At 49.1% G+C, this 23,297-nt stretch overlaps 1 protein-coding gene across 4 annotated transcripts in view; it reads right to left on the bottom strand.

The window, feature by feature from the left end:
- Positions 1–1,392: 1,392 nt before the first annotated feature.
- znf462 (zinc finger protein 462) overlaps positions 1,393–23,297 on the bottom strand; it is a 30,643-nt gene continuing 8,738 nt past the window's right edge. For 3 of the 4 annotated variants that reach the window (XM_011604549.2, XM_029838161.1, XM_029838163.1), the window contains exons 2-13: positions 16,221–16,465; positions 10,958–16,089; positions 10,741–10,875; positions 8,935–9,347; positions 8,139–8,257; positions 7,809–8,006; positions 6,203–6,458; positions 5,937–6,076; positions 5,470–5,693; positions 4,884–5,199; positions 4,678–4,804; positions 1,393–4,523 (exon numbers count right to left, since the gene is read on the bottom strand). In XM_011604549.2, the coding sequence (XP_011602851.2) occupies positions 4,310–4,523; positions 4,678–4,804; positions 4,884–5,199; positions 5,470–5,693; positions 5,937–6,076; positions 6,203–6,458; positions 7,809–8,006; positions 8,139–8,257; positions 8,935–9,347; positions 10,741–10,875; positions 10,958–16,089; positions 16,221–16,425 (7,479 nt within the window). In that variant the 5' untranslated portion in view covers positions 16,426–16,465 and the 3' untranslated portion in view covers positions 1,393–4,309. Of the gene's footprint in view, positions 4,524–4,677; positions 4,805–4,883; positions 5,200–5,469; positions 5,694–5,936; positions 6,077–6,202; positions 6,459–7,808; positions 8,007–8,138; positions 8,258–8,934; positions 9,348–10,740; positions 10,876–10,957; positions 16,090–16,220; positions 16,466–17,105; positions 17,188–23,297 lie in introns of those variants that run through there. The other variant, XM_029838162.1, reaches the window with a different exon arrangement.

Raw genomic sequence — 23,297 nt, 5'->3', positions numbered from 1 at the left:
TTGTTAACTACAAGTGCTTGATGGGTCTATGGCCATTTTTAAGTCTTCTTCTCCATCTGGCTGCTCTCCTGTCTAATCCTGTCTCTCCACATCCTCTACTCAGTCTGGTTTTATTCCAGGAGCCGCATATTCTCGTCAGCCAATCCTTATGTTGCTCTGCTCAGCAGCATCAGCTGCAGCTGCGTCCTCCTTCCCTTCCTCCCACTGTCGCTGTGGCTCTCGCTTCTGTCTCCAGGGGTCATCAGTTAGCCCTTGGCCTCCTCTGAACTCTGATGACGTGGAGATATTTTTAAGAGATGATGTTACACATGTGAAATAAGGACTTGGGTCTCTACTAGAATTGACTCGGGGGACGAGCTGGGATCAAATGGAGACATATTCGGTGCCACAGGAAAAAGCTGATTTTAAAAAACGCTCAATATCTGGTTCCATTTATGAAAGACCCTGGTGTTACTGATAGAGATGCAGCATGTCTAGCCACTCATAACCAGAAAAAACGGTACACAACATAATCTCTGCAGGCATCTGCAGGGCTTTTGGTCAGCAGAGCGAGAGTGAGACAGAGAGAGAGAGAGAAAAGGGGAAAGAGACGGGGGAGAGAGGGGACATGACTCAAAGTGAAGGCCACTGTGATGCCTTCACAGCCCAGAGCTATTTCCTGTAGACAAGCTGCTGGGGCTATTATTGGCTGTTCCAAGGACTCTGTGGACACACAAAGGAAATAGTTATGTGTGAACTGAAGAATCGAAGACACAGTGGACAAAAGCTAAATATGACATCCACAATAAAATGTAGACAAGGCCAATAATCCAAATTGTTACGCAAGGCTGCAGATTAGTGGGAAGATTGCAAGGGTTTTAGCTCTGCAGCCAGGAAACACGTGTGTACTTGGCATTAATTAGCAATGCCAGTTCATTTACAATTATATATTTAAACAGCTTTACAACCATGAGAAAGTTGCTTGTTTCTATTAATAAAATATGTTGATGATGCGTACGTCAACAGCAACAAAGACAGCACCGACAGCCACGTTAGGGTATTTCATGATCATCACATGACTCTGTTAGCATGGTGCTATTGAACAGGTGATCTGGAGCTTTGATCGTTCATTTTATTAGCTCGTAATCTGCAGGACAATTTATCAGTTTCATATTGATTACTTAGAATGTAAAAAGATTATTTTGTTTTCCCAGATTAGCTACTTGCTAATCAGTACATTTCATTGAACATTAGTGCCTGTAAATCAAATGATGGCAACAGGAAATGGTGTCATGTGAGAAGCAAAATGCAAAACAACCACAACGTTGACTTTAAAGCAAAAACCAAAGAAGGTTTGCCCACTTTCCCTCTATCCTCATATGCTAATCCACACAATGTGACAAGGACACATGCTGTTATCCGATATCTTTATTATCAAGTTAAAAAAAGACAATGAATTACAATATTTACAGAATATCCAGAGATAAATGGAATAAAATTGTAAACAAACATTCTAGGCAACACCACAACCCACCATCAGGTAATCAGATTTATATGGGAAGAAAAGGCAAGAAGGAGATATTCTAGTGTCAAAACTATGGAGACGACAATCTGAAAAGGAAAAACGCGTCAGAAAACAAACTAAACATATATACAAGTATCCAGTGTGTTGTCAGCAGGGGGCGCAACTTTAGGCAAACCGGGAATACTACAGTCAGGAGACTGCACACAGTGAGGGATTCATAGTTATCTTCTATTAAAATAATCACAGACCAACAAGCACATTTGGGGGGACGGCCCTGAAGCTCAGATGGGTCCAGAGTATCTCCTGCCCCGCGCTGAGCTCCACCAGCCGCCTTAACAAAGCTTATTCCTACAACAACAGTTTTCACCTCGCAAAAAGCTACACAGATCCTGAAAACCAGAAGAAGGGGCTGGGAGGCTCGGCTCAAGGCCTTTTCCAGGACGGGAACGGGACGGGAGGAGCCGACAGAAGCCTCGGGAGTGTTGGGTGTCAGATCAGACGTGACTGGGAATCCACACGGTGGCCAATCCCAGAAAAGGACCAAGCACTTTACACTAATGTCACCCCCTCCTCCCAAAAAAAGAACTGCATCATTTTATATTTTAAATATCAAACAACTACACTGCTCTTCCTATGTGCTCATTCCCATTACAGTACAAAAACGGAGTTATTTTTCATTGCAACCAGACATACAACAGCGGAATAATGTTGAAACGGGGACTCAAAGAAGCCCCCCTGAGATTAGCTATATCTTCTCTTTTTTTCTTCTGTTTTTAACAAAATAACAACATCTAAAAGGAAAAAAAAGGAAGGGGGGGGGGGGGGGGGGGGGGGGGGTTAAATTATGCTTTCTGAAACATCACAGTTGAAACACTTAACATGAACGTTTGTTTTCTATACACGGATCCAACTGTGGTTCCACCCTCCGACCCCTCCATCGATCCTCCGTAAAGACAAACACAGCAGCAAACACAGCAGAAAAGGATTTGGTGCCAGGAATTTCAAGAACTGTGCTCCTTGTTTTGTTTTTTCTTTTGAATCTTCAGTTCAGACGGTTTCATTTGACTATTTTTTTTCCTTTTATATATATATTACTTCATTGCAAGTCATGCGTCATAAGGCTTCGGGGCGTTCGAGCAGCAACTTACAACCAACAAATACAATCTCTGCCTCTTGTCAGCATTAACGATAAAGTGAAATCTTAAAACAAGCAGACAAATGCGGCATGTGTGATAGTTAAAGGGGACGGGGGGCTGAAGTCAGGGGGATTTGACACTTTTGGCAAATCGATCTTCATACGGTCCCAGCGGCAAACAGGTGCGGGAACAAACGGCTACACTTGTCGATTCAGTGTGTCCCATCGCATCGTTGTTATCACATTTCCAAAGGGAAGTCTCCAGATTTGGAATTTAGACACTTTAAGCCTCAACATGAGCATTGGACAGACTTGAGATAAAGATAAGGTTGCACATTTAAACATCAATGCTTTTCCTTAAATATTCTTTAAACACCAACATTGATCCAGCTGTTTTGTTTTTGTCTCACAATAAATGTGAATAAAGTTTTCTTGATTTATTGGGTCATTTCCTGGTTAGTGACATCTAGTGGCCATAAGGGAAAATACATCTTAAGGCACACAGGCACTTCACACGCTGACTTCAGCATCCATTCAAATTCTGTGGGTAAGAGTAGTCAAAGATGATGATTTACAATACAAAATACTGCGTCGATTATTTCTTCTGATTTTTTAGTACCTAGTACATAAATCTGCAGGATGACGGTCAGACGGCTTGTCATGCAGACAGTGTAATGCAGAAAGCCAGAACACAAGCCTAAGGTGGGTTCTGGTTCTAATTTTTGGGTACACCATCAGCAAGACTTTTTTTTATCTTGCACTGAAAAGACAAGTGTAGTCTCAGTCTGCTAATCAGATTGCATTATGACAAGGCTAGCACGTACTACGCTTCACAGACAAATACCAGTACGTCACATGGGAATGGTCATGACACATTTATACTTGTGTGCGGGTTAACCCGCAGAAGGAGGGCAAATTTAAACGTCCAATTTTCTTCACTCGCATCAACAAAATCAGTGAACAATAAAGTACAGTTAACTCAAACTGTGCCACCGGAAGAAGGCTTATACGTAGTATAATAAGGGACAGAAAATATAGCAATTTGCTACAAACATTAGGGGACAATTTGTCGGGAACACATTTTGAGATAAGGTGCCACCATCCCTCAAGGAACACTTCAACACGTCTGCCACGGGAAGAGAAGGGCTTCCCGTCCCAGCAGGAAACGGGAGCGGGCAGCTCTGGAGCAGGCCACAGCTTTAAATGCTTGGTTTCTATTAGCAACAGCTACAGTAACCCTGTTTCTGATGAGCAGGGGCGGGAGAGGGGAGGAGGGGGTGGAAGAAGGTGCTTTCATTAATAAAATGCTGAATTTAGTTCAAATCAGTCGGGAGAACATTCTTTATAAATAGCTTCGTTTCATCTGTGGGGGGGACCTTTCACTGTAGATTTGACCAGAATGTCAGCAATAAAGAGTTCTGTTCACTATTGGTTACCAATATATTAAGATCTGTCCTCGGGGACCGCCCAGTGAAGAGCTCCGCCCTTTAATGCAGCTCAGCCTAATACTTAAATATGCAACACCTAAAATCTAGTAATGCTTCACTCGTCTTTTTTTTGTTGTTTTTTTCCAGTCCCGTTCAGTTCCTTTGAAGTTCTTTGATGTTGTAACTCAGTGCTGATTGTTGCGCTGGTCGATGGCGGCGCAATCTCCCAACAGGCAACTCCCTTCAGTCAAACTCTTGATCCTTTTTGGTGTCGAGCTTCTCTTTGTCTTCGACAAACTGGCTCGGGCTTCCCAGCGAGAACTCGGCCTCCTCGTTTCGGTTGCCGGGCGGGTCCAATCCCGCGTCCACGGCGACAGAAGAACCGGCGGAAGACAAAGCCGAGGCCTCAGCGGTGGAGGAGGAGCTGCTGGTGTCTGTCCGGCTGGTGTTCACCGTCCTACCAGGGAAGAAGAACGGCTACAGTGAGCATGTGTGCTGACGCAGATGTCTGGAATCCTTCCACAAACACAGATCCGACTGAAGGCTCCTCTTGTTTGTGCAAAGACCAGAAAAAGACCTGAAAGACGGGTGCAGAGGGCAAACACACTCACATGCCGTGGCGCAGGACGTGACGTTCCCACTCCAGGCTGTTGGTGAAGCAGCGGCCGCAGAACTCGCAGGGGAGGCGCTTCTCCGCGCTGCTCGCCCCTGAGCTGCTGATGGGAGACCCGAGGGCTTCTGGGAAATGGAGTTTGAATGATCCGCCAGTTGCAGGACGTCACACTCGAATAAATGATTCCATTTATTATCATCCTACCTTGTAGAGGATGCCTTTCTTCTGCCACTTCCTCACTGACTTCCTCTTCCTGCTCCTCTTCTTCCTCTTTGAAGCCCTCCATCTCTTCATCGTCCATCTCTCTCTCCTCCTGCATACTCTCCATCACTTCCCGCTCCTCTTCCTCCTCCTCTTCCTCCTCCGCCTCCTCCTCGTCTTCTGGCCGAGCCACGTTTTCATTTTCAGCCATCTCCATCACGTCTCTGTCGTCCTCTTCATCACAGCTGCTCTCCTGGTCTTTTATTAACTCGAGCTGGTCCAGGTTGACCCGGCCCATCAGCTCAAAGTTCCGGATCACCTGATCAGAAACAGGAAGTGAAGATCAGACTAATTATCCCACTGCAGCTGATTTGGAGTTTCCTCCTACAACCTTTATGTAGCTCAGACCAAATCAAACCAGGAAATGCACCATGTAGAATTAAATAAAAAATGAAAAAACAGCTGTTTAAAGCTCAGTGAGGCATTTATCTCCAGAACAACTAAGCAATTAAACCAATTACATAAGAAAGGTTAAATTTAGAAACTCCAAACTTGATGTGCTCCACCACCATCCTGTCACGTGGCTGACCTTGTGCTCCAGGCGTAGATGCTCCTCCAGCTGCCTCCGCCGACCGCTGTCGTAATAGCAGAGCTGGCACTGGTAGGGTTTGACCTCGGCGTGCTTCTGCAGGTGCAGCTGCAGCGCCTGGTCGCTGGAGCAGGTGAAGGTGCATTTGTGGCATCGGAACACCACTCCCTGAAGGTGGCGCGACAGCTTGGAGCGGCTGACCTCCAGCGGACCCACGCGCTCCTCTGGAGGAGGAGAGTGGCAGCGATGATTAGGTTGCTACTTTTACTTAAGGGACACGCATGAAAAATCTTAGAAAGGAGCCATGGAAGAGGGAAAAAAGACTTTATTTGCAACATTTCTGTTATGTAGAGTCAAATCAAAGCTTTGAGTTTGCTATCAAGCTAAGGGAAAATATGGTTTCAAAACAGGGCAGAGATCGAACCGTGTGACAGCAGGCTTTATTTGGGTGCGTCTGCGAAGCGTACCTCTGTGTAGCACGATGTGGTCGATCATATTGCTCTTGTTTTTGGTGTGATAGAGGCAGAGGGGGCAGCGCAGGTCTTTGGGGATGTCTTCAGGTTCACTGCTGTTGTGACCTGCCTCCACATGCATGGAGAAGCTGTTCCTGTGACGGTTCAAAGACAAAGACTCAAAGGCACGAATGAAGGGCTTCGTTGTCCATATTTACTCTTTGGACTGTATTACACTTGTATTCTCATAGAATCTGGAGCACCAGCGTCCATTTTCTTACTTGCAGCAGGTGAAGAAGGTGCAGTCTTTGCACTTGAAGAGCTTTTTGCCCCCGTGGCGGTCCCTGTAGTGCCGGCGCAGGCTCTGCATGTATCCGGAACTGAACTCGCAGAACTCACAAGTGAGAATGCCGTCCGGCCGGCCGTCGGCCATCAGAGAGGCGCCAGGTGTCATGCTTGAAGACATGTGAGTGCGGGAGGCGAGCTGGTAATGGCTGAGCTGCACACGGACGTCTGCCGGCTCCAGATACGACGGATCTGAGAAAGGGAACAAGGGAATGGGGGACATCTTAAAATGAATGAAAGGTATTTAGGTCTGTATTTATGTTGGTCACTTGTGACAGCAGGTTTGTATTAGTAGCCAAATTTTGAAAAAGGCGAACTTTTTAGGAACGTAAATCAGAATTACACTCAGTCAAACTATTATCATTAAAGGGGCACTGAAAACGTCATCATGTGATGAGCTAAATGCTGAAGGCTCAACTGTAAACAGTGGATAAACATTGGACTATATCTTTAGCATTTTGCTCCATTAAAATGTGTAAAATAAGGTTCGAATAAAATATTGTAGCTCTCTAAATGCCTGTATGGGTTGATATTAGTTTTAAGTTTCTTTTCCCCTCTAATTGAGGTCACTGATACATCCAATGCTGATTTTTCATTTTTCCAATATTGAGGTTATTTAATAAAAACTGGCTGATGCTCACTAAAGGAGACAAGACTGAGGCATGCTAACAGAGCCTGCAATCCATTCATCTCCTTACTTCCCCTTTTCCTTCCTCATGTCTATGAAGTCAGTAATATAGCGCATCTTCTCGTCCTACTTTGAGCCTGCAACACATCAATAAATAAAACACAGTGACACTAATGGATTATCTATCTGAGTGAAAAATGCTTCATTCAGCGCCCAGGCTGGCTGAGGAGGCATGAAGGCAAGACAGGAAGAAAAAACTTTGAAACTTGATAAAAATGCTCCAGAGTCAATTCCTCACTCCGGCGGAGGAGTCAAGGAGATCGAACGGTGCCACAGCTGAATCACGCTTTTAATATCCTCCTCTGTGTTGTGCGGACGTATGGAGATGAGGAAGCAGATGGAGATCAGATTCTGTCAGAGTGGCGACGCGTCTTCTGGAATGATTAATGTTGACGATCAAGGAGGACAACGTCTTAAAGGAGGAGGGCTCTTTGCAATAACAGAAACCCGCAGCCATTTTCCACACTGACATATTTTCCAGCCGCCGAGGCCAAATAAATACTCGTCTGTCTATTTCCACTGCAAATATGAGGATTTCAGACATCCATCTGAAGGAGGGATGCGCAGTACGTCGGCCCTGCTCTGGCTCAATGCTCGGCTTGTCTCAGGGCGGCGCCGCTCGCAGCGGTGGTTGGTGCGCTGAGGAATGCTGCAGCTCCAGGGGAGCTTCTGCAGCTCCGGCAGCGCGGTGACAGCTGCTGCCAACAAACAGGCCGCTAGCTGCACCTGCAAGGCCGCTAAAACGCCACCGCCGCCTCACCTGCCCACCGCCGAGGCGAAGAAAGAAAGTCCACAGGGGGAAAGAAAAGCGACCTCGAGTCAACTTAGCAAATTATTCTGATTGTTTTTATTACCGTTCGGGGTTATGGACGTCGGCTCGGTGGCACTGGTGAGTCGGAGAGGCCTGGAGGTGGAATGGGACGCCTGGGTGGCGGCCCGCAGTTTCTGGAGGGTCAGAGCCTCGCCGTGATCTCTGAGCGAGTGCTCCTTTAGTTGGCTGATGGTCATCGAGGAGAAGGGGCACGACAAGCATTTATAAGTATGCTGCTCACCTGAGAGGAAGAAAAAGACAACACCCATCAGTTTCCGTGTCCACGACAAGCAGGAAACAGTTTTACTATTGCTCACATATGTATAAAGTGATCCCTCATGATAACCCTGATAATAATCCCTATGTGATTTACCTGTGTGTGCTTTGTGAAGGTGGCTCTTTAAGCGACTCACGTAGGCTGATTTAAAGGGGCAGAGCTTGCACCTGAAGGGTTTGTGGTGCCCGTGGTGAGACTGCACATGTCTGTCCAGACTGATGATGAAACGGGAAAGTAGGAAATAAAACGGAAGAGGTGGTGAGATAAGAGGACATTTAGTTTGTTTATTTTTTTTTTTCCCAAAAACTGGCAGCAGATAAAGAGACAGAGGATAAAAAGAGTCTCCATCATCGACCCTTTCAGTGACTGCAGCACGAGGATCTGTGGGGTGAACCCGTCTATCCACAATCCCCTGGTGGAAATGAGCGCACGAGTGCCTGTGGGGACAGTGGCGATGTTTTTAATGCCAGCCTCCTAGGTGGCATGGGAATGCAGCTACTTTCTGGGTCAGGGCACATACAGTACAGAGGGATTACACCTGGGAGCTCAGAGGAGATGAAGAACTCGCGCTTATTTTCCGTCTCGCCATCTCTAGCGTTACCCTCCTGGAAGCAGAAACGCTACAGTGCCGTGTGCCGCAAAAAAACAACCAAAAAAATGCGCAAAATGTGTGTATGTTTGTCAGCGCATCTGACAGGGGCTTGACGGCGCTGGTGTCTGAGGGATGTGAGGACAACGGTGCCTCGAAGGCATCGCCGCGTTCCGCAGGCACTCCTGACACGTGAGAAAATCAGGAAGGTAAATCCTGAATTAACGGTCTCAAATGCGCGTTTGTAACCTGGCAGTAAAGACCTTTTCTGGACGTTTTGACCCAGTTTACCGTCTCACTTACTTGTGTCTGAAAGGTGAGACAAACTGGCAGTACTGGCAGCTGTATTTGTCTTCCTTGCTGAACAGCGCCATGGCCGAGTGGCTCCTCTCGTGGGATCTCAGCCCCTGCATGGACATGAATACCCGGTCACACTGGGCGCACGGGTGGCCCCTCGCCGCCAGTCTCTGCTTCAGATGCTCCTCTGACACCATGGCCCTGGCTGCAGCTATGAGGGCGGCCGCCCGTCCTTGGACCACAATGGTTTCCGGTTCCAGCGCCTCGTCCTCAACGTCAGGGGACATGGCGGAAGCGATGGCCGGACCCATCGCGGCACCAATGGGGTTCTCCGTCTGGTCATCTTCCTCAGCCTCCATCAGATCGCCATTAGTGAGGCTCTCCGAGGGCAACGTCAGGGGGACCTCGGTGGCCTCTTGCTGCGGAACGAAAAGGAGAAGCCTGAGATGATGATTAAATGTCAGTGGGTTCGCCCCGGAAGCATTTTTCTGCTTCGAGCCACTGCTGAGAGAAAAATGTGACACGGCGCAATCATTTATAAACATGCCGCAACAGTGACCCGAGGCACCGGGCCTGACCTGGGGAAAGCTGATGTTCCCCGGCACACTCACACACAGCGGCGGCAAGTTGATTGCTTCAGAAAAATGGAATGTGACGCGAGAAAAGTCCAACCGCTCGCACAGACCGGCGCTATTCCCCAACCTTCACCTTTGGAGAGAAACACGAGTTCCTTCTACGCGCAAACAACTGGCGTTTATTGTATTTGTCAGTGTTTCATTACCAGCTGCTGGTGCTTAATCACCCCAGGAAGGAGCCGATTGATACGATGCAAACACAGATAAAGAGCTTAGGGAGAAGATCTTTGCAAATCTGCCAACAGACAACAACAACAACCGCGTCTTCTTCTTCCTCCTCCATTGCAGGCTGATGTCTGCAGCCATCACAGGCAGAGGGGCAATCACCGTGACTTTCTCTTGTTTTATTGCCCCGAGGAAGCTCTTTCTGTGGAAGGACCTGACCAAGCACTTCAGGCAGCCGTAAATGCAATGTGGCATCCACAGACTCGCCCCTGTCGCCCTGGCTGCACTGTCAGCCTGTTCTTCATCCTGCTGCCTCAGAATCCACGGCTGAAGATGCACTAACGAGGGCACCAGAACATGCAAATATACTGTATCACGTTAAGTGATTGCCTCCATTAAATGACCACGTCCCCATCCTCCATTCTGGATCCACACAAGTCGCACTGCAAATCTATCTATTGCAGACTTCCTTTGACAAATGTAAATCACTGTGTCACTCGGTCCCAAAGCCATCTCGTCTGGAATGCTTGAAAGGTCGTTGGGCCGAGGAAGCAGCCTTTATTTGGGTGAGGGCTTCCCCCCCACCCGCACTGGAACCCTCAGTGGAATACTAATGGCAGAGGCTAGCTGACAGACTCTGATCACAAAGCTCTGTCATTGAAACAAAAATGGCAACTCAAGGCCAGACGAGTGGAAAAGGAACAGTTAACCGGGTTTGTCTGGAGCCACAAAAAAACTGTGGACCAACACCTCGAACCTGAGTCCAGTCTGCCTGCTGGTGCCACTGATGCCAGCTGTGTCCTGACCTGAACATTTAAAAATCCTCATCTAAGCATTTACGGTCCACCAGGGCCCTGCCTGTGCGTCAGACCAGACGGTGCACAAATGGACCCGTGAAGTCTGGTGACGCGCAGGGACGGCACAGGACAGGATGTTCGGATGATAGAAACGTTCCGGACTCCCTAAATTAAAGAGAAATAAACGGCTGTGCTCCACGTTAACGCTCCTTTACCTTCACATGTCCTTCCTTGACTTCTCCATACTGGACGTGCTTCCTCAGGTGGTTGCAGATGGCTCGGAGGGTGGGGTGGACCTCCACACAGAAGTTACACCTGAATCCTATTGGAGTCCTATTTTCAGGCATTTCCTGTACATGGGAAGTGCTCAGTTATTCCATAGTACATAGTAAAAGATTCTCTGAGTGATTCCCGACTTTCCTGTCTGCTCACCTTCTCCGATTTGACCTCGGCGAGGTCGCTGTATCTGTGTTTGCTGAGGAGCTGCCTCCTCCTCTCCTGCCTCATGGCCCTCTTCTGAAACTCCTCATTGTGATTCAGCAGATGTTTGGCTAAAGCTGGCAGAGCCAGGAACTTGAGCTCACAGTGAGAACACTGGTACCACTCAGAGTCTTCGTCCCCAGGATCGGGCAACACCACGAAGTCTCTCTTTAGGTCATTGTCGTGGTGGTCGTTGTAATGCATAGAGAGCAGTTCGCCTGTGCTGAAGGACAACCGGAAGCATTTCAGACACTTGAATGGCAACCAGTCATCACTATCCTGCTCAGGTTCCAGGACTTCCATCGCGTCCTTGTCTTCCTCTTCCATGGTGCTGGGAGGTTCTTTGGCATAGATTACAGTAAAATAGCGACCTAGCTTGCTGGAGTGCTGCTTCTTGGGGAAGACGCCTGGGTGGCGTTTGATGTAATGCGACACTATGCTTTTCCTGCTGAAGGCCTGGAAACCACAAAGAGAACACCTCCGTCTCTCCACAGCCAAGCGCAGGTCCTCGCTCATTTCACTGTCCCCTTCGGGGGGCGCCAGTGCCACCACCTTGTTGGGTTTTTCAGTCATCGTCTTGGACGCAGCCAAACAATGGGTGTAATACGCGTCGATGTCGTGGCGCTTTTGGTAGTGGGCTGCCAGGCCTTTACGTATAGGGTTGGTGTACGAGCAGAGGGCACACTTGAAGACGTTGTTTTTACCCTCCGGCTGGGCGCGGACGTTATTGTGTTTGATGCGGTAATGGCGAGCGATGCCTTTCCTGGTGGAGCAGAAATATTTGCACAGCTGACACTTGAATAGAGCGTGTTTCCCGGTTTTATTGACGGGTAAATGGGAAAGGCTAAGGTCCAACTCGCTAACCTCCTGCACTCTTTCTGTACTTGATATGTTGCTGGCGCTGCACTCGCCCATCAACTCTGCATCCCTACTCTGGGAGAAAATAGTGACCGAGGAGTTGAACATGTCGGCGGGCAGGTGGTTGTGGCAGTTTTCATAATGGATTTTGAGTTTTTCCAGTGTCCCGTGGGTATAAGGGCAGATTTTGCACCTATACGCTCCATACCCTTGCCTCTGTGTCTTGCACTTTTCCTCTCCCTCGTTCAGGTCCGCGATCTGTTCTACGTCATTGGCGAAGTCTTCTGCGGTGACTTTCACCGACGGGTGTCTCTTCTGATAGTGAGTTAGCACTCCGTGGATTCTGGAGTTGACATACGGACAGTGTCGGCACTTGTAAACCGTGCTGGGGTTGATGTCGGCCTCCTGTGCAAAATCTGCGGCCTTGACTTTCATGCCCGGGTGCTTCTTCCCATAGTGAGTGAGCAGGCCGTGCAGGCTGTTGTACTCTGACAGACACACGGTGCACTGGTAGGCGTTGTTGGAGATGGAAAGACGTGGATGGTGGTGGGGGTTGCTGTCTCGGGGTGGGGTTGCGATCACCAGCGCTCCCTCGTCTTCAACGGACTGGCAGTTGAAAGGAAATGCGTGTTCTTTGGCAGCCTGCTGATGGATGTTCTCAGCCGAGTCTGTGATGATATCCAGAATCACGGATTCGTCCTCTTTGATGGCCCATGGGTGGACGGCCTGATAGTGATTTGTGATATCCCATATGGAACAGGCCTCGAAGGCACAATCTCTGCATTTGTAATGCTTGGTTTCCATGTTGCCGTCCTGTGGGGTGGTCTCAGGACCAGCCCAGAGCTTGCTGGCCATGTATGCATAGTCAACATTGTGCTCGGGGTGGCGTCTTTGGTAGTGGAGCAGGAGTCCTTGAGGTTCGGCGTGGGAGTAGATACACCATTCGCAGTGGTAGCCAGCCTCCAGGATGCCATCTTGGTAGGCCCAGTGTAAAATGGTCATGGCGGTGGCCTTCACAGTGGGATGCTCCTTCTTCAGATGCTTCTTCAGAGCATAGACGTAGGGCGACGTGTAGGGGCAGTGTCGGCACTTCAGAGACCGCAGCGAAGTGGGGTTGTCGGCGTCGGGAGGGGCTTGGGCCATGATAGAGGACACGCTGCTCGACTGAACCATCTGAGCACGCTCGCGCTGACTCCGGACGACGGCGGTGTGGCGGCGCACGAGGTCGGCGTTAGCCTTGGTTTCTCTATGCTTCTTCTGGTAGTGAATGAGGACCCCCTTGACGGTGCGGTTGCCATAATCACAGTGCTGACAGAAGAACAGCTCGTCCTCGCTCTTCTCTCCACCGCCCAGTTTGGGGCTGGAGTTGTTACATCCATCATGGCCGTTATTTTGGAACTGCTTCATAAACTGTTTGGGCGTGGCAATTTGTAATTCATCCATTAGTTTCATCAAACCGGGCGTCGGGGCGCCATGCTTGATGTATTTGGCGGTCACTTTTACTTCTGGGTGTCTCTTTTGATAATGGACCAAGACGCCGACGACGGATCTGTTGCTATAGACGCAGTGTTTGCAGTAGTACATCTCCTCATCGGATGCGTACAGCGCCGCGCTGGTCGTCTGCTTTGGAGACATGACCATGCTGAGCTTATACGAAGAGTTGGTAACAGTCTGGGACTGGTCCACTGAGATGACCTTCATGTTCTTCTGTATGCGGAAGTAGGACGCCTTCTGCTCAGGGTGTTTCTTCTGGTAGTGGACCAAAACCGAGTGCATGTTGGGGCTGGCGAAGGAGCACACGTCACAGTCATAGACAACAATGCTGCCGTCGATGGATTCTTTGGGAGTGTCCGCCTCGGCGCTCTCTTCTGGGTTCTTGGAGACGGTTTTCAGCACCGGGCTGGAGGAGGACCTGGGCGACGGCGAAGCCGAGTTAAAGTTCTTGGGGCCGGAGTTCAGTATTTCCCTCAGCGTTTGAGACTCGGCTGTCTTGTGTGGTTGCTCCACGACGTAGCTCGAGAAGATCATCGCGTTGTTGATTTTCACGGTGGGATGCATTCTTTGGTAATGAGGCATCAGGCTCCTGACGTTGGGGCTTGTGTACGAACAAAAGCGGCACATGTACACCAGATTTGGCTGGTTGAAGTTGAGCACGTTGCTGGCTTCAGGGTGGTGATCCATGTAGTGTTGGTGCAGGTCGTTGTAGTTGTTGTACTCGATGAAGCACTCTAAGCAGCGGAAGACCGCACTCTGGTCTTGGGGGTCCAGGATGTACTTAAAGCTGAATTTGATGTAGGGATGCATTCTCTGGTAATGGGTGCTAACGCTACGCGCCGACTTGTTGTGGTAATCACAGTGTTTACAGTAGAAGCGTGCAGTTCCCGCCTCCTCGGAGTAATCGGAGCTATCCTGCATCATACCATCGCTTGGGTCAGTAGAGAGGATTTCGCTGTCATCCGATAGAGTCAGGGAAAGGGGAATGTTGCGAGGCTTTGACTTGGGGTGGCTTTTCCGCTTCCCTATCCTGCCCCCCTCGTGGGAAATCAGTGACTCCCTCGCATGAGGCTGCATGTTATAGGTGAAAATTCTATCGTCCTTGTCAGCGCCGGTGTGATTCTCTCCTGCATCTTCATCGTCAATGTCGTCTAAGTTTATAATCATATCCTGTTGGCTCTGACTGATCTTACTCTGAAGGTTACTGGCAATCTCATCAATTCTAGTTCTCTTCTTAACTGAGGACAAGTCCAACGGCAAATCATTAATGGACTTTCTGGCTCTTTTCCCTGGCACTAAGGGCTTTTTGTTGGCAAGTCCTAGAATGGAGGTCTGGGTCTTTTGCACAAAGATGGGGGAAGAATCCACTTCGGGGTCCGGCTGGTCCGTCAGCTGACTTTCAAATGCGGTCGCATCGAGGTCGTCACAGTAGGAGTGCTTATGCTGCTGGTGCACCCTCAGACCTTTGAGGGTGGTGGTGGAGAAGCTGCAGAGCGTGCAGCGATGAGGGTTCTGGTCGTTTGGTGTGCTGGTGACCCTCTTTCCGTTGACTTTACTCCCATTGAGTGGTTCCGCGCCGCTGTCGTTCTGGGCGTCTGTGCTGTCGCTCGTTAGGTCCGTGGTCTCTAGCTCCGAGGGATTGTGGGTCTGCTTGTGCGTGCCCAATTTAAGTGGACTGGTGCAAATAAACGGACATTCATCACACTTGTACATTGTGGTTTTCCCGGAAAGGTGAATGTTTTCGATGTGGCGGGAGATGCTCCGCCTGTGCATGGTGAGGAAGGAGCAGAAGGGGCACTGAAATCGGTTCATGTATTTCCTAAACGGTATTCCTTTAGTTTCCAGTAACTTATGATCGTCGTCAGTTAGGAGCTGCTTCGCGTCGGCTGAAAGGGTCCCGGTGTAGTTCGGATCGTCGATGTCGCCCAGCTCCCCGTCCTCGTCGTTGTCATCATCCTCTAAGCTGCTCTGGGAATCTTCTTCATTGATGCTTTTGGAAGAAGCCAACCTCTGGGACAATAAAAAGGAGCCCGTGCTGTTCGCCGTCGCCGCGCTCGCTTGCGCGTACTGAAACGATGGGATGTCTGAAAGCGGCTCCTCCGACAGGTCGTCTGGCGTTTTTCCATCCGAATCTTCCTTTCCAGCGAAACCAGTATTGGTTCTGGTGGGGCTCCTGGAAGGAGAGGGAGAATCTTTTTTGGGCGGGCTGACCCCGGCCTCCCCCTCCAGTTCTGAAATGCAGGAAACTATCTTGACCTTGTCGCTGTGTTCTTGCACCACGTGAGCGGACCAGCTGTCCTTCTGGTCAGTCTGATAGTCACACCACTCACAAGCAAATGTTCCCTTCACGTGTCCCCTGACCAAGTCAGATTCCTCTCCGATATCGGCGGAGGGATCTCCGGCGCTCTGCGTGGGCACTTTATTGTGATACATTAATAAATGCTTCATCATCCTTCCTTTGCGCGGCGACTTGTAGGAGCAGTACTGACAGGAATAGACCTTTGAATGGTCGTTGTGCATGACAACGGTGTAGCTGGGCTGCTTGGCTGTCTGCGAGGAGACGCTCTCATCCGAGTCATCCTCCACCAGGTTGTGAACTTTTTTGGTGTGGTTCTTTAAGAAGGATTTCGATCTGAAGTAACGGACGCAGAACTTGCACTGGTAGAACTGCAAATGTGTCTCTGGTGGCTGCGTCTGTGGCGTCTGTTTGGAAGTTTCTGTGGAGCCTGGGCCTAGGAGAGAAGACAAATTGGACACTCAGAAGCCTTTTAGTCTTACCATTTGATGTAGCTTTTCATTGAAGAGCTCTAAAATAATACCAAGGGAAAGAGTTATTTAGGATAATGAGGGAAGGATTACATACTCGGTCCAGTTTTTGGTGGCGTCTCATTCGCCTCATCTTTGTCTTCACATTCCTCCTCATCCTCCTCATCTTCATCCTTCATGGAGTCAGACTCATCCGCATCCGCCGGCTGCAGGAAGGCAGTGTGCACTTCCTGAATGTGGGTCTTCAGGTCATCGTACGACTCGGCTCGGAAGTCACAGCCATCACACTGCAATGCCTCCATCACTAAAAAGAGGCAACGCTCCCTGGAGAATCAGGGAAACCTGCAAAGGAAAAAGAAATTACAACACGGGATTATTAACACAAACCGACAGGAGTAATCACGGTCACGTCATTAGTAAGAGGTGGGCTTTGGAAGGATTTTTTATTTGTAATGTTCATTATTTGTTGCTCTGACGAAGCAGAAGCTCGTTTTCTCATTTATATGACAGAGCTGAACTGAGCAAGAAGTGTAATCCAGAGGGATAATTGATATTTTTTGGCTTTGCGTGCTAAGAATAAATCAGTTTAAATAAAGACACAACAGTGCGCCGTGGAGGTGAGGAGGTTGAAATGTGTTTGCTAAATTTCCAGTAAAAATGTGAGTCTCCCTGAGTCAAATGCGCAATAAGAATCAACACAGTAGTTGTTCATTTATGCAAAACTTCAATGTGTCTCTCTGCGAATTCAAGCCCACATGAATGAGCCGCACATTTGTGGGTTATTCTTCAATTGCAAAAATGCCCAGAGAGGTCCCCGCAACGATAGGAGACCTCCCCATTCATAACAAAGAGATGGATTCAACAGATGCTGATGTTAGTCAGGACACTAAGATGGTCCCATTTTTTTCTAGCAGAGCATCATTCCAAGAACAATGGAGCGACTGAGGAGGGATTATGGGCTGATTTGTCCCATTTCTATTACCTTGGGATAAGCAACAGCTGGAGAGCAGCTCCACAGATCAGTATTTAGAGCAGACTATTCCATCAGATTGCATCGAGGGCTCTGAAATAAGATTGAATGCATCGAGCCAGAGATGAAGGCTTTATGTCTTAGAGCTGATTTGTGATTTGGGCCTGGCCCCCCAAAAAATAAAACGCTGATGGGTCCTGATGATGATGAGCATCATGTCCTTCATCGAGACCATTACAATCGATGTCCATTTGTCAAGAAAAGTAATAGCTACACATATTGCTTGAGAAAAGTCACGCTGCTTCTGAAATAAAGAGGCCCTTAAAGTGTAAAAACACGACAATGTTCCTATTAAAATAGAATTATATCTCAGAGACTTGATAAACCGGCTTAACCAATGTTCCTCTGAATGTTCCTGGTGAGGGCTGAATGGAGGAAAAATTGGCTTTTGACGCCCGTCTAAACATTACTCACGACCAATTAATCCCTTCACAGGAGGCTAGGAGCAGGACCCCGCCCTGCAAAAACAATCACCCCGAGCTTGAAAGCCTGAAGTCGGTTAAACCCAGTTTGTTCACAGCAAGATGGAAAAGTGGACGTCTTCCCCATTAGCTATTTCAATAATGAACCTGGAACTGAGAGCCACAAGGAACTTCTGTAATCATACATGAACTATAACTGAGCAGGTCGATCAGTTCCTCTATCTTATCTCTACTACTAAAAAAATGCTTTTTTAAGTTTGTTTCCTTCAGTGACCTAAGAAATAAAGGCAAGAATTCAAGTGAGAGGACGTTAAATGTTTCCATTTAGTGGCTGAACTAGTGGCAAACTAAAGCATTTAAACCTGAAAATCTTCAAATGAGTTTAACACCTCAGTGGATGGAAAGCAACACAAAAGGTCTTTGATTTCAAAACGCCGACTAGCTAACCTGTGCGGTCTTGATCCAGAGGCATGTCAGAGATCATTCACCGCTTCCTACACGCAACCAGCGGAGCTCCGTTTGAGTCAGCCGAGCTGCCAGCATGTCCCTGAGCAACCAGGGGATCCATTGTTGTCCGGGGTCAGGTTACAGTCTCGCCATGGGACCCCACCCTGCTCTCCTGGCACTTTGCTGCAGTTTTGAACAAGGTTGCCTTCTAATGCCAGGTTCCTTGACATGGATATCAAGACAATCCTTTTGGAGAAAAGCGCAGACGAATGCCGAGGTTGGGAAGAAAAAAACCCACTCCTGCACGACCACCATCTGCCTTAAAGCTGGCCGTGCGTGTGCACTCGGTCCCCGCGCCACACCAAGTTAATGGGCGAGCTTGTGTAGCTGCTTTCATCTTGTCAGCTGGGGCTCGAACAGGCAGCGACTGAGCTGCTCAGATCCTCCTCTGAGCCCAGCTTCAAGGGCAGCCATTTTAGGAGCCGGCCATGCGTGCTTAGGTGTTCAGCCAGCACACAACATGGAACCACAGATCTGATCCTCTTCCTCAAAGACAGACGGGCTGACACTGGAGAACCGGCTGAAATCTATCTGCCAGATGTACCCAAGCCTGCTGCCCACACTGAAAAACATCTCACGCTCCTCTCAGGCTGGCTCTGCTGCACCCTTTTTTTTATCCAGATTGTCTGTTTGATACGTACATTTGGTCGATTTTATCTGCTCAACACGTCGTCCCCGCACTCACGGGGCAGAGAAGTCAACTCACCAGACTCTCGTGACCCAAACACAAAACGTACAGCTCAGGAACATGAAAAAAACCCCGTGGAGGAACAGAAAGTCAGAGCTGGGTTGATCGTTACTTTGGATTCTGGGGATTTTTATGCAGATTCCCTCACGAGTTGCATTCTTCTGGAGGGTCTGACACTCGGTGGAGAACTGCGTTTCCACACAGGGAGTGTAAATATGTGTGGTATGTCTCAGAGCTCGGTAAACCCTGAACCCATGAGGAGAAGATGAGAAGAGGTCAGGCGGACGGAGGGGAGAGCGGGGCCCTGGAGGGGGAGGGCGGAAAGGAGGGAGGAGAAAGGGAGCCACCTGAAAGACCTTCAACAGTGAGTAATGGAAGACAAAGCCTTCAGACCGGGCTCCCCAGATTCCAAAGTCTACTGACATTTGTTAATCACCAACCGGTCTCTCCGCATCGGCGAGCTCTGCCAGCAGTCACACCCTCTGCTCAAACTGGCTCACAGCAGCTGCTCCGTCTGAAAGAGGGCCTTTGAATGAGGCAGCACTAAGCAGATTAGGAGCACAGAGGTTCTGTCCTAACCAACGGTAGCACTACATCCACTGTCGCCGCGTTATGGCGAGCATCCTGGTTACAGGAGAATCCTGTAACGCAAAGACATGCGCGCGCTCGATCGCCAATTGACTGATCGAGATGACGGTGCGGCGCTATCGTCAGAGCAACCGCGGCGCCGACGCTTGAGCAGAAACCTCCACAGGCGAGCGTTCGTCGCCTTGTGCAAACAGGAGAGCTGGAGATCAAGATGGCTGCTCCCATCCTCTGATGTAACCAAGCCTGAAGGACTAAACGCACCATCTCTGACACACACACACAGACACACACAGGCCTCCCTGACAGCCCGGTGGAGGCAGGTAACACACCCCGACAGTGGCTGAAGGAGGATTCAGACCAGTTCAATGAGTTATTGCCCTGACATGTTTGTTCAGGTGTTGGCGTTTCCACCTGCTGTATTTGTGCCGGTTACGGACGCAGCGAGGCCACCATGGTCACGCTGAAGGACGTCCACCCGCTGCACAGAGCGCCTATTTCTGACGGCAGCAACAATGGATGTTGTGTCCACTGCTCTCACACGCAGGGGGACCACCTGAAGCTCAGCCTGAGCTGAATCAGCAAATTCTGTGCGGCTTTACGACTCGTCAATGTTTGCCATTTTAACCCAGCAGAGCGGAAGGGAGACGAGAGGTGGCACCATGTCACGAGTCCGTGAGTGCTTGCAGTATCTTCTCTGACCTTCTGGTGCAGGGCTTTGACTCGTCCGTGTCCAAATGTGACCTGTGCGCGTTCTTTGGTCGGACGGCGTGTGTTCTCAGGGCCATTGTCTCGCGGTGTTGACCCGCTTTGGCTTGAGATTTGCAGAGATAATTCAGAAACGATTGTTCCATCACCGCTGGAAGCCGTCTTTGTCCACATGCGGCAAAACAGGCCTGGACCACAATACTGCCACCGCAGTGCTCCACAGATGGGATTACTCAGGAATGCTGGGTATTTTAAACAAAAAAAAAAAGCAAACTGCAGATGTTCCATGTGTCCTTCATGCACATTGTTCTCCAGATGTTGGACCCATGAAAATCAACACATGCGAGGGGCCTTTAAGTGTTTGGGTCTCTAAACTATTCCACTTCTTGGACTCAGAGGGGTCACGGCTGGTCAGACTCTGGCTGTTATTTCCTTTAGTTTGGTCACCCATTCAAACCCTCCACAAAAGGTTCTGTAACCTTTCCCATCCTAATGAGGACCAACACCACAAACATACAGTGAATCAGTCTCTCATAGATCCTCGAAATAAAACAGAGCACCCACTCAAACCTGATTATCATCCCACTGACTGTAAACACCTGATTCTAATTTTACCTTTTAAAAAAATTGTAATCCGAAATGTTTCCATACTTCTTTAAAGAACTGGGACATTTTACTCCGTAAATGATCAGAATTTCTTCGGCGTTATCTCAAAGTGCTCCTCGTCGAGTTGTATTCTTTTTGCCCTTGTACGCGATGAAACAATCCCCGTCTTTCAACAGGGGTTTTGTGAGCACAGGGTGAAATCATCCTGAAATCCAACATCTGCTGATGCAAGTATGGGCCAAGTCAAGCAGCAGCAAGATATATTTATTTTGGCACCGGACGTTTTAATCTTTTCCTTCACTGGATTCATCTGAAGGAGTTCGTAAACCAGATAAACCAGAGTTTAGGTTTCAACGTTTTGATGTTGCCCAATAGGTGCAAGATGTGGTGGCCCTTCAAACCTGCTGAGGAACCAGTGGCAACGGTGGAGACAAACCTGACTGCTTTTAACTTCATTTGCATCGAGGATGAAACCTGATATGTCACCCGGGGGAGGGGGGGGGCAGAAGACAACTGGACCTGGTGATAGCACAATCATTTACCTACTGATAAAAAAGCAACCTTTGCAACATCTGGAGAAGCCAAGAAGACTCTGGAGGAGGAGCAGGAGGCATCTGAATTCACCTACGTCCAGGAAAGCCTGAAGCAGTAAACAAACACCAACGCGCACCAGAAAGATCACCAACCCAATGAAGCTGTCGGCGGCGCGCTCACGTGTGGAGCACCCACCTGTCAGACCCAAAGTTACCGTTACAGAGGGTGACGTGGTCTTCCGGGAGCGCCTGGAAGGCCGACAAACAAGCTGCAAACTGACCTTCTCTGCATTTAGTCGCTGCCCTGGACCCCAGACTGGCGGGCAGCCGTCGGAATTTGAGAAGTTGTGCACGGTTGTTGTCCATGCGCTGCATGTCGCAGCTCCTGCGTTCACGCCTCAGTGGTCGTGAAGCAGACGCACGGTGCGCTGCAGGCCTGTTTGCACAAGCAGGTATTTCAACTTAAAGCAAACGTCTTGTGTGTGTGGGGGGCGGCGTTCCTCAGGTGTTCCTCAGGCGTTCCTCAGGTGTTCCTCAGGGGTTCCCGAGAACATTCCAACATGGTGGACCAAAGCGCTCCATCCGTTGGGAGCAGACAGGTCCGACTGTACCGGGGCAACTTACGACAATAGACAGAACTTCAGAAATGGGTGGAGAACTGCGGAAGAGTGGCGCCGAGACCACCGCAGCAACAACCCCGGTTCTCCTGCACGGCCATGACAGACCCAGAGTCACTCCGTCCACGGAGAGGGGAAAACTAGGAAATAAAGAGGCTGGTAGACGGGAGGTGGAGCTGGTTTAACTGCTGTCACAGTATCTTTACTGCATCTTTACAACGGTTAAATGCTGGTTGTTTACACGTCAACTGTTGTGTTGTTTCGTGTTGCGCTGCTGAACACCTGCACAAAGATGGCCGCCACGGACAAGTCATCAGAACAAAACCTCACCACAGAACTCACAAAGGAAGATGAAGCCTGGTGCATTCTGGGAAGGCATGCTGTGGACAGATGGTTAAAAAAGAACTGATTGGCTTTGATGAGTGTCTGGAGAACAAAGGCTGGTGAGGAACACCTGTACAGCTGTTACGCACAGGGTGGTGTTTCTGCTTCTGCCAGCGACCCGGTTAACATTTAATGGGTCGAGTGAAGGAAAAACTCAATTAAATCCTCATAAATTCTGTGAGCAAACAAAAGAGCCTCTGTAAAAAGCTGAAGAGGAAAAAAGGTAATGATCCTGAAGACGCCTCAAAACCCGCAAAAGAGGCGCCAGCTGAACGGGTTCCCAACCCGAAACCTGCAGCCCTACACTTGAAAAGACATCCCAGGAGGAACATGTTGCAGATCGATCCTGAGTTTCCGGCTCCACGGCTTAAGAAAGGGAACCTCATGGGATGCATAGGACACATTTCCAAATCTATTTGCTTCAAGTAGCCGATGAGCTGCTTTGGTGGACTGTTGTCTTTTTAGAGGCCAAAATGGATTTTCTCGTGCACAAAGCCTGCACAACTGCTCAGCTGCTGACTCCACACCTCGGCCTCCCAACACCAGACAGGCGCTGCACGGCCGACGCTGCGACCCGCCAACACCGGATAAAACGTGTCCGTCGCCCGAAATACCCAGTGTTATCATTAGCAACATTAGCATACCAACGCTAGTGTTGCTTCATTGATCACGGACAAAAAAAAGGGGGAAAGATTTGCGAGCTTGAATTCGCTTTCTCACAAGAACACAAACACGTGCAAGTATTTCCATCTTTGTGAGGACTTGTGAGTGATTAAGCTCCTGACCACAACCTAAAACCAAAATGTCCTCACTTTGCTAGTGAATGCACACACACACACACCCACGCGCGCGCGTGCACGCGGCTGCTACGAAGTCCGAAACAGCCAAAGGGTAACCAGGGAGCATAATTATCATCTCGGACAGTTCGACCCTCAGCTGACATGCGACCACGTGCGCACACGTCTGCAGAGTCTCACGCACGCATGCAGGCAGGGCAGTCATTAGAGAGCACAAACACACATGCGCACGTTTGCGGCCTCGTCAGCACTTTGAACGCTGAACAATGACTGAAAGTCCAGCGTCAGCTTGTTTTG

This window comes from Takifugu rubripes, chromosome 6 (genome assembly GCF_901000725.2).
Source record: "Takifugu rubripes chromosome 6, fTakRub1.2, whole genome shotgun sequence".
Classification (NCBI taxonomy): domain Eukaryota; kingdom Metazoa; phylum Chordata; class Actinopteri; order Tetraodontiformes; family Tetraodontidae; genus Takifugu; species Takifugu rubripes.
The sequence above is the reverse complement of the archived record's forward strand: the minus strand, read 5'-3'. Positions and strand labels throughout refer to the sequence as shown.